The sequence below is a fragment of the Dendrobium catenatum genome, unplaced genomic scaffold (assembly GCF_001605985.2).
Source record: "Dendrobium catenatum unplaced genomic scaffold, ASM160598v2 fragScaff_scaffold_384, whole genome shotgun sequence".
In the NCBI taxonomy this organism is placed as follows: Eukaryota; Viridiplantae; Streptophyta; class Magnoliopsida; order Asparagales; family Orchidaceae; genus Dendrobium; species Dendrobium catenatum.
Genome location: NW_021318846.1, coordinates 375874 through 387212, shown reverse-complemented (window position 1 = coordinate 387212; position 11339 = coordinate 375874). Strand labels below are relative to the sequence as shown.

Below are 11339 nucleotides of genomic sequence, written 5' to 3'. Positions count from 1 at the left end.
TTTATGTAAAAAAATATTAGTAAAATTGGTTTGAAAAACGGACACTTGACTGTTAAAAATATCCACTTATATCGATAGATGTCAATTTCTTAAGCATTTTCACCAGGCCCAAAAATAACGAAAAAATCGTTCAAGTAAAATACTAAAATATCAATTATATGACAAAGATGATTTATGATTTGAAGTTATAATCACTCTATAAAAAAGATTTGATAAAGTCAAAATATTGGATATTACAAAAGACCTCTCTTGCTAGCCCTATTTCCCATTGATTAGAATCCATTGACATCAAATTGAGTCTTATATTAAATTTTTATAAAAAATTTATCTATTTATATAGCATCTTATATGATCTATGAATATGCAGTATTGTAAAATTATCCTGGAGTATAAATTTGCTGCTATTTAATTATGGGATTTTTTGGACTAAATTTTTATTTTTATTTTTTATATATTGTCTAGAAATAAAAAATAATATTTTATATAGTAAATATATATTATTTTTTTATAGAATATCACATAAATCAATTGATGCGACAAAATGTTAGGGTTTTGGTAACTAGTGGTGGTATGCAATTAGCGATATTTGTGGCGGCGAATGATAGTAGTGGTAGTGGTGGTTGTGAGAATGGCGGCAGCTACGATCAGGATGGTGATGTCAGCGAGATGGTTGATGGGGCGTGACCGCGTGATGGTGATCAATGGTGGTGATCACAGTGATAACTGCAAGGATGTTGGTGGTGCTTGTAAATTAGCTATAGTGTTATTTATTTTTGAAAAAAATAAAAATATCTAAAAATATAACTAAATGTTGGATTTCAATATTTTTATAAATAAATTGATTTATCTAAAAAAGGAGAATTTACATACTACCATTTTATTTCATATTATTTATATATCTAACACTTAAAACTTTAATATTTCATGTCTATCACTTATAAAATAAATATGAGTATAACGAATGAAATATTAAATTTATAAGATAATTATGATGTTATTTATAAAAGATAGGATTGATATCTTTGAGACTAATAATATAAATAAACGATAGATATGAAATATTAAATATGAAAATAAAATAAAATAAAATAGTATATATTTAAATATCTCTAAAGAATATTGTTCAAAAGCAGCTATTAGCCATTATCACACTATCCCCTATTCAGCGCCCACACAAAAAGGATTGCTTTCAGATAAATGATGAACTCGAACCCCATAACCAGCGCAAGGCCTCTGTCGTTTATCTCTTATCGTCATCTCATTTCTTAGCCGCCACAGCAATGGCGGGACTGAGGCTACTCGATGGCTCGGGACCTCTTCCTCTCATCCCAGTCTCTCTTGGGACTCGATGGCCTTCAGCTTCTTCAGGTTCAACCCGCTTTTATTATGCCTTTATCGTCTTTTCTTCTCTTCAGTTCTCTTCCCAATCTCGCTCGAATTCAGCTTCTCTGTCAGATTTTTTGTTGCTATGAATTCATTTCTTCATTTTGCAGAAGTATTCCCTTGATCTTATATAGTAAGCCATGTTGTGGTACTACGGAATTTAGAAAATTTTTAATGACATTTTAGAATAAATATTTGAAGGATGTGTACCGAATCGGTATTGGGGGTACTTTACTACATTGCGTTACTTTTTTCTTATGCATCTGATTAGGTGTTTTGCTGTGGATTCTGATTCTTAAGAGAGCATTTGCTGATCCGTTTGTGCTACCACTCCCTTGTCTTTGTTGATGTTGTAGTGGAGGCTTAGGCTATCCATGGCTGAGTTAAGTCGTTGAATGTGATCTGAGTAGCATGGAAGGTACATAAGGCTTCCATGATTTGCTTGAAAACCAGTTTTGATGCTTGTTTTATTCCAACTATTTCAGGGGTCTGATGTTCTTTTTTCCTGTCAATATTTCGCATGGATTTAAACAGTTTAGTAGTGAAGTTTAGATTGCCTATTGCCTAGTTTTTGATAATATACACTTTAGTTTTGAGACAAAGAACACCTCAAGTAAAAACCCTTGCTTTACACATTTGATTACTTGTAAATGAAATCATATTAATTAACCATTGTAAAGCTTAGTAGGTTTTAAATATTTATCCATCAGGTGGCATAAAATGATATTGCATGTTGTATATTAGGAAGGAAGAATAAAAAAAGGGATCACTATTGGATAAAACACACACGTGGTCAAACCAATATTTAACTCAAAACTTAAGCATATAGGTGGGAGTGAACTACTTGTTATTTTTGCACAAACATATTTACCAATTATCCAATGTGTGACTAAATCAAAACATCAAGTGGCTTAACAATCTTCCCCTCACTTGAGAATTCAATGCATCAACCATCATTCCTCAAATGAAAACTTTACTAAGTATCATACAATAATTGCCTACTCAATTATGTGGGGATCACCACTCTTGAATTTTCAAGAACCATGATAGAATCCTCTAGACCCATGGGAGCCACAAATCAAAAATGAAACCCACTCAATGCTAGCTCGCTGCCATTGTCCATATAACATGCATCTCCAAGTAATTTGTAAGCTGGTTCTTACAAGATATCTATCTATGTGGTTATAGTAAGGAGATATTCATATTCTAGGGTTTTAAGCAGTACTTTAGAGGTTTCCCTGAAATTCCCTCTTGGCTTAGAATTTTGTGTGAGGCTGAAGAAGCGAGCATACTATCTTGACTTAATTTTCTTGGAGTGCATATCTCTCAAGTTTGAATTCTTTCTAGAGATGGTGAATGTATGATGACAACATTGGCTAGCATCATCAAGGAGGGTTTTGACTAGCTTTTTTTTTGTGCTCACTATCTTTTGTAGAGTTTATCATCTTTTATACGAGGTTCGAAATTCTTCTTCTTTTTATATACTTACATACTTGGTTTTGAGAAGGATGGCTGAGTTTTCCTTCATGGTGTATATCACATCACCACGTTTGTGACTTTTGTGTCTTTGGTGGATTTCATCGACTTTTCTTTCCCATAGACATTGACTTTGCTTGAAGTCAAATCACCTAAAATTTTGGCGCCTTTGTGAGCTTGTGTTCTCTACCTTTTGTGATTGATTTTGGCATCTCATTACAACATTTTTCCCTTCTCCTTCATTGTAGGTGAATGACCATTTATATTAAATCATTTCAACAATATTAATAAACGTTCATACTAATTTTTTTGTGACCACATTATAAGAAGTTAATCTATTTTATATATTTACATCATTTCCTTTATTTATTTTTGAAATTGTCCATGTTTATAAATTATGCTTGATATTTTATATCTTCTGGTAGGTGTTAGCTTCATGGAGCCTATGCACTTTGCTGGAAAGCCTTTATTTTCTTCAGATTATTTTCACAAAGATAGACCTCGACATGTGATGACTGTTGCAACAAGAATCACATCAGGTTTAGTCAAGTCTCTACTTTAAAAGACTGAGCTGGTTCATATCTATTTCAGGTTTCAAGAATCTCTCCTTAAAATTGTGTTCTAAAATTTGCCTTTTTGTAGTAAAGGCAGAGCCATTAAATGAAGACCAGTTAGAAGTTAGTTCCACAGATAAAGTTGTTAGCGGAGATGAAATACGTCAACGTTTCCTCAGATTTTATGCTTCAAGAGGCCATAAGATTATCCCAAGCTCTTCACTTGTCCCTGATGATCCCACAGTTTTGCTGACCATAGCTGGAATGCTTCAGTTTAAACCTGTATTCCTTGGGAAGGTCTGTTGACTTGCCTGATATTTTTTTTTCATCGTTGATCTATTCTTCATTCCTCGTGCATTTTGAGATATTTGTGAGTAAGAAAAGAAAAATCATGTTCTACTGCAATTTCTATTTTATAGTAATACACACCTTCGTGGTTAGGATACACATGCTTAAGATTGATTTTGACCTCTGGAACTGATGTTTACACTTGGAGAATGAGCCCACTTCTTTCACTGAAAACAAAATATGGGAACATAACTTATAATGGTTATGACACAAACCGTTCTACTCATGATGATACTTCACATTCCAAACATACTCCACTTCCTCTGCTTACTGACACTGCCAACTACCGCAACTTCCACAGCCACCATGTGCAGAAGTCAGCAGCTTCCATTCCAGCCGTTCAGCAAGATACCATTCTAACGGCTAGATCATAATCTGATCTTATCTTCTTCTTTACTACTGTTATATATATAAACTTATACTACTGAACTATGGTGAAGAATTATACACAATGGATTTATCCTCTCAACCTCTGTTCTAACTCTACCTGCAGTTTATTCTTTATTCTCGAGCTCTTTGTTAATTTGTGTTTCAGGGAATCACAAAGTTAACAATAACGTTTATATGTCCCGGGGAATCTCACTAGTTATGCTCAATGAAACCTTGGAAAGCATAAATACACAGTATTTTTAATTGGTAAATACCTAACAGGTCCTTGGGAATAAAGTTTCATATTTAAAAAAAACTTCCATTTTGGTGTTGATCTTCTTTTTAATTCAGAAGTTGGCTCTTGATAGATGTCCTTTTCCATTAATAACATTAACTTTTATATTAAGTTCACTCATATGAATAACTTTCTTTCCTGAATTTCAAGTTCACAAATTTTTTTTGATGAAAGTATCCCGACTAAAAAGGTAGGTTTGGGTTTAAGAAAAGGGTATTAGGATTTCTAACAAGTAACAACTTACGAGCAATATTCAGCCAAGGTCTTTTTCTTAACAAATAAATAGCAAACATTTTTGGTGTCTTGGTCTGGCCCTTCTTAGTTGAGAGATGTTCTTTGTGTTGGGCTTCTCCTTAGCAAGCAATTTTCTTCTCCGCTGTCTTTTTGTCCTTTGCTGCCGGCTTCTTCATGGCCTTGGACACCATTTCAATTTCAGATATTGAAAGAGAGGAAAGGGAAGTAAAAGAGTGCTCGGAGCCAAAACAAGGTTATTTGTCTTTTTCACAACAAGATTTTATAATTATGTAGGGTATTTTATTCTTTATTAGTGATTCTATTGCCAGAAAGATCAAAGAAGCGTGTTTTAGATCTTGGGAAACAAAATTAAGAATTTAAAAAAGAACAGTCTAATGCAAGCAGGTTCATACCTTGGGACAACTGTGTAATTTATGCTTTTTAAATATTTTGTCTGAATAGCTACTTCGATGTGTTGATCTAGCCTAAATAAGAAATATAAATAATATTGAGGACAAACATATTTAGTTATGGATTATAACAATTTTTTAATCAAACAGGACGTTGCTGTAGTGGCTAGGAACTGCCACTATCTATGCAAGATTATGACACAAAAGCTTCTAAATGTATATTTCCAGGAATGTTAACAATTTAAAGTTAATTCTTCACGTGAAGCTTGAAAACTATCTAAATTACTTGATGAGGTCATAGATACGCTTGGATTTGTTGTTAAAGTTCAAGCATACAATGCAATTGTCAGCTCCAATATGAAGTTAGGAGTTGATAAAAATTTAATTCATTTTATATCTCTAAATTTCACCAATACCTGTCAATTCTCTTGATAGGTTATGCTAAATACTAAGTTTGATCATTTTACTGTAGATTAATTACTGTTTTCTGCATGCAAATATGCTATTTCAAATAAAACATGATGATAGATCGGTTGTTGCTCAGAAATTAAGAGTTGGAATCTTGTAACCTTACCAGTTAAAGTTTGAAATGCTTGATGCACAATCTTGTTGTTAAAATTATAAATCAGGAAGAGGATTTGTAAATATTGTTTTCTCACTGCGTATATTTAAATAAAAGGAACCTAGGCCAGTACCATGCGCCACAACTGCTCAAAGATGCATACGTACAAATGACATTGAAAATGTTGGCCGGACTGCTCGTCACCATACCTTTTTTGAGATGCTTGGTAATTTCAGCTTTGGTGACTACTTCAAAAAAGAGGCAATTGTTTGGGCTTGGGAACTTACAACTAAAGAGTATGCATACAACTTTAATTTAATTTTCCATATTTTCACGAGTCTTGTTGAGGACCATTTGCCTATTTACTACCAGCTTTTAGATTCAATTTATTCTGCTTGTATTGCAGCCATATATGCTATATTGGTAATGCTTGAAAATTTCAATAAAATAGCTTCAATCGTTATTTGTAATAATTTATCTTTTGTACTATTCTGGTTCTTCAAATATAGGTTTGGTTTGCCTTCGGAGAGATTGTGGGTTAGTATTTTTGAAGATGATGATGACGCCTTCAACATATGGCATACAGAGGTAAATCATCCATTCTAATTATTTTACAAGTTATTTACAAATTTCATACCTGTCTAGTTAGCTATCTTCTAATTATGATCAATGGACTGCTAGCACAAATATAACTAATACGGTCAAATAAAGATTCCAAAAATAAAGGTTATATCGAGCACTTGCACAACCTTGTATTTGTTCTCCTGGTACGTACTTTTAGCATGAGCATCAAACCAAACAAAATCTTACCACAAAAATATTAGGAGAAAAAATCACTCGTCTCTGGAGAAAGTGTACTATAAGTTTCATGAATACTTGAAACGGACTGAAGATAACTCTAGATTTTCAAGAAGATTTAGTTGACAAAGGAGATTCCCATTGGAACCAAAACTTCATAAGTTGAGTGAAGCACAACATTGGTACGCAGATAAAAAAATGGTTTCTTCCAACCATCTCATGTACATATCAGTCATCTCTACATTGGAAAAATACCGACTCAATCTTTTGATCCCACTCAATAGATTATACTGAGGTGCATCTTCATTAGCAGCTCAAACTTTCATCATGAAATTGAAGCCGTGGAGACACTCTAAGCTTCGGTAAGCCTCTGGTATTAGAATGTTTTTAGCCCAAAGAAATATCAGTGTTACCTCTGGGTAGAAAAACACTCTTTAACAGAATTACTATGGAGGTTCTAGTTCTAGCTTCTCAAAGTAATGAAATTATGGTGAAGAAAACAAAGCTTTTGTAATAGCTATTTCCCTGAATATATAGTTCTTTTATAGAGTCCATCAACAATAGTCTTCATAATGAACTTAATTAGAGCCTCATGAGGCAATGTTGTCTCTTAAACAGTAATATAGCGCAATACAGTTTATATGGTTAGAATGCCTGAGATAGCAAAAGTATTAAACTCATGTAGAGTGGAGTTATCCATGAAGTAGAAATTCAGACTGAAGTTGTTGATAAAAAATGTGACTTATTTTTATAATCTAGATGTATATTATTATATCCCATAATCAATAATTAATTTATTTAGATTTTCTGCAACATATTGAAGGCAATACTTTAAATGGGTGAACTCCATCAATCAAACATGCACATGTAAATATACCCATATGAGTCATTTCTTTTACAATATCCATAGCATTCCATATCTTTTATAGTAACATTAAATGATATATGATAAACAATTAAATGCAAATAAAAACTATCATTCATTTCAACATGCTTAAGTTTTTTCATAACATAATTAAATCAAAATTGAGTTTGCAGTAATAGTTGATTAATGAATATCAATAACGATTGATGCATTTGATTTAGAAGAAGCAACATCACTACTATAAATTAAAAACATGAATACTCAGTGATTCACTTTAATCCTTACTCTGTTGTCATTAGTTTGATACTTATATAATTGAGAAAAGGATTAAAATGTTCCATTGACTTTTTATAAAAGATCAAAATAATCCCCAACTATATTAAATGAATATTTTGGTTGGAGAGAAGGCTAAGGAATTGATAGTTTAGGATTTAAAGTATGGTATTCGGATAAGAGTCATATTAAAAAGGGTGTAGGTGTGATTATAGATAAGAGTTTGAAGGATAATGTCATTAAAATTAATAGAATTGAAGATAGAATTATAGCTTTAAAGATTGTTGTTGATGTTAAGATTATTAATAATATAAGTGCTTATGCTTCTCAAGTAGATTTGGATATGTGTTCAAAATTGAAATTTTAGAATGAATTAGAATAACTAGTACAAAAGATACCTCTTGAAGAAAGTTTTTATAGGAGGAGATTTAAATGAACATTTTGGTAGTGTGGTAGATGATTTTAAAATCATTCATGGTGACCACGAGTTTGGAATGACTAATAAAGGTGATAAGACTATATTAGATTTTTCTTTAGCTTATGATTTTTTAATTGATAATAACATTTTTAAGAAAAGAGATGAGCATCTTATTACTTATAAGAATGAATATAGTTTATCTCAGATTGATTATTTTCTTTTAAGAAAATTAGTTCCTTTAGATTGCAAAGATTATAAAGTTATTCCAAGTGAAAGTTTATATATCCAAGATCGATTACTAGTTTCAGACTTTAAGATGAAATGACAGAAAATAAAAAATAAAGTAAAACGATATTCTAAAATTAGATGGGATATTTAAAGAATATTACCAAAAATATTTTTGAGAGTAAGATTTTAGATCTTAAGATTTTGTCTGTGTATGAGAATGCTAATGTTATGTGGGAAAAAGTGGCTAGTGATATTAATATGATTGCAAAAGATGTGCTTAAAGTATCAAAGGAAAAAGCTCTTGATAGTAAAAATAGTTGGTGGTGGAATCCAAATGTGTAAGAAAAGATAAAATATAAGAAAATTTATTATAAAAATTAGTTTAGATGTAAAAATATTGATAATTGAGAAAGATATAAAGAAGCACGAAAGATATATGTATAAGTTAGCCAAACAAAAAGATAGGAATAGAAAGTATTTAGTTCAAGTGAAGTGTATTAAGGATGAAGATCAAAAAATACTTTTCTTAGAAGATGATATTCAACAAAGGTGGATAAGATATTTTGCTAAATTTTTTAATGAATATTGTGAGAATACGATTGACTTTAGTGACCTTAGTACCCTAAATGAAAATAAAGATTTTTATTTTTATTGGTGTATTAGTAAAACCAAAGTTAGAAAGGTTTTCAAGAATATGAAGTGTGGAAAAGCTGTTGGACCTAATGATATTCCAATAAAAGTGTGGAAATACTTAGGAGATGAAAGAATTTCTTGGCTTACTAAACTTTTTAATACTATTTGAAACTAAAAAAATGTCAAATGAGTGGAGAATGAGTGTGTTGATTCATATTTTTAAGAATAAATGTGATGCACAAGATTGTACGAATTATAGAGGAATTAAGTTAATGTGTCATACTTTTAAACTATGGGAGCGAGTTATGTAGCATAGGTTGCAGCGTGATACTAATGTTTCTCAAAATTAATTTGGATTCATGCTGGGTAGGTCTACTATGGATGTCATACATTTATTGAGAGGTTTGATAGAGAAACATAGAGATAATAAGGAGGATCTATATATGATATTTATTGATTTAGAGAAAACATATGATAAAGTTCCAAGAGAAGTGCTATGGAAAGTTCTTGAAAAGAAATGAGTTAATAATGCTTATATTCAAATCATTAAAGATATGTATGCATGAGCTATTACTTGTGTCCAAACACAAGGTGGTTTGACCAAGTATTTTCCTATTTCAGTTGGATTACATTAAGGATCGACCTTAAGCCCATATCTTTTTGCTTTAGTCATGTACGCTCTCACTTGACATTTGCAAGAGGATGTACCTTGGTGTATGCTTTTTGCTGATGATATTCTTCTTGTTGATAAGACTAGAGAGGGAGTTGAAGGTAAACTCGAGTTATGGAGGTCAACCTTAGAGTTTAAAGGTTTTCGCTTGAGTAGATCTAAAACAAAATATATGGAGTATAATTTTAGTAGTAATGGACTTAGTGAGGGGATTGTGACTTTGGGCGATCAAGTCATTAATAAGAGTACACGTTTTAGGTATCCTGGATCTATTGTTCAGAGTGATGGTGAAATAGATGAGGATATTATCAGTAGAATTCAACTTGGATGGTTGAAGTGGAGGAATGCATTGGGCTTGTTGTGTGATATAAAAGTCTTCCTCAAACTTAAGGGAAAATTCTATAAGATGGTGGTGAGACCTACAATGCTCTATGGTGCTGAATGTTGGCCATTAAAAAAGAAGCATAGTACCAAGTTAAGTGTTGCAGAGATGAGGATGCTCAGGTGGATGAGTGGCTTTACCCTTAAAGACAAGATACAAAATGAGCATATACGTGAAAATATTGGAGTTGCTCCAGTGGAAGATAAGATTAGAAAGAGTTGCCTTAGATGGTTTGGTCACATAAAACGACGGCCTTCCGATAACCCGGTTAGGAAAGTAGAGGCATTAGATTTAACTTATATTAAGAAAGGTAGAGGTAGACCTAAAAAGACTTGGTTAAAAATATTAGAAATGATCTCTCTTTATTAGATTTAAACAAGAATTTGACTTTTAACAGGACACAATGGAGAAATAGGATTCATGTAGCCAACCCACGTAGTGGGACAAAAGGCTTGATGTTAATTAAAATCTTAACTAATCTTTTTTATACATAATTGATTTTGCTCCCTTTATATATATTTCTTCCATTTAAAATAAGTTTACCTTATATTTTACAAATTTCTGTTTATTTTTTATAAAATAAAATTTCTTAATTTAAGAATTTTCGACTTAAACATAAAATTTTCTCTTATTTGAACAAATGAATATTTGAATGATATTTTAATATTTCATATTTCATTTACTCTAAATTTTTAATTTTCTTGTTAAAATGCATATCTCAATATTCCTCTTGCTTTTTTATGTTCTCTTTCTCCACCTCAAAATCCTAACAAGATGATAAATTTGAAATTAAAGGCTAGACCATTTTTTTTTTCATTGAATATGCATATCTCAATATTCCTCCCTGTGATCTCTTTTTCCTTATTGTTACATTTTCAAGTGGATGATTTTAGACATGATTTCTCCTTAAAGGTTGGTGTTCCCAAAGAGCGCATCAAGAGGATGGGTGAAGATGACAACTTCTGGACGAGTGGGGTAACTGGACCCTGTGGTCCTTGCTCTGAAATTTATTATGATTTCCATCCTGATAGAGGATATGTAGATGCTGTATGTATTTTTCCAGATTTATTGATGTTTAATATATATATATATATATATATATATATATTTATTATATATATATATATATATATATATATATATATAATAAATATATATATATATATATATATATATATATATATATATATATATATATATATATATATAATTATTGTATATTTTTTCAAGCAAATGGTTTGATCTGATTTCAAATTATGTGTTTTACTTTTTAGGATTTTGGAGATGGTAGCAGGTTTATAGAGTTATACAATCTGGTTTTCATGCAATATAACAAGAAGGATGATGGATCGCTTGAACTGTTAAAACAGAAGAATATAGATACTGGAATGGGACTGGAGCGCATGGCACAAGTTCTTCAGAAGGTTATATTACACCCCAT

General features: G+C 31.4%; 1 protein-coding gene across 4 annotated transcripts in view; it reads left to right on the top strand.

The window, feature by feature from the left end:
* The first annotated feature begins 1148 nt into the window (after positions 1 to 1148).
* LOC110093371 (alanine--tRNA ligase, chloroplastic/mitochondrial) overlaps positions 1149 to 11339 on the top strand; it is a 34791-nt gene continuing 24600 nt past the window's right edge. The window contains exons 1-8 of one of the 4 annotated variants that reach the window (XM_028693897.1): positions 1234 to 1368; positions 1655 to 1801; positions 3285 to 3398; positions 3502 to 3710; positions 5749 to 5927; positions 6141 to 6219; positions 10811 to 10945; positions 11173 to 11322. In XM_028693897.1, the coding sequence (XP_028549730.1) occupies positions 1795 to 1801; positions 3285 to 3398; positions 3502 to 3710; positions 5749 to 5927; positions 6141 to 6219; positions 10811 to 10945; positions 11173 to 11322 (873 nt within the window). In that variant the 5' untranslated portion in view covers positions 1234 to 1368; positions 1655 to 1794. Of the gene's footprint in view, positions 1369 to 1654; positions 1802 to 3284; positions 3399 to 3501; positions 3711 to 5748; positions 5928 to 6140; positions 6220 to 10810; positions 10946 to 11172; positions 11323 to 11339 lie in introns of all 4 variants that reach the window. The other 3 variants (XM_028693896.1, XM_028693895.1, XM_028693898.1) reach the window with 3 other exon arrangements.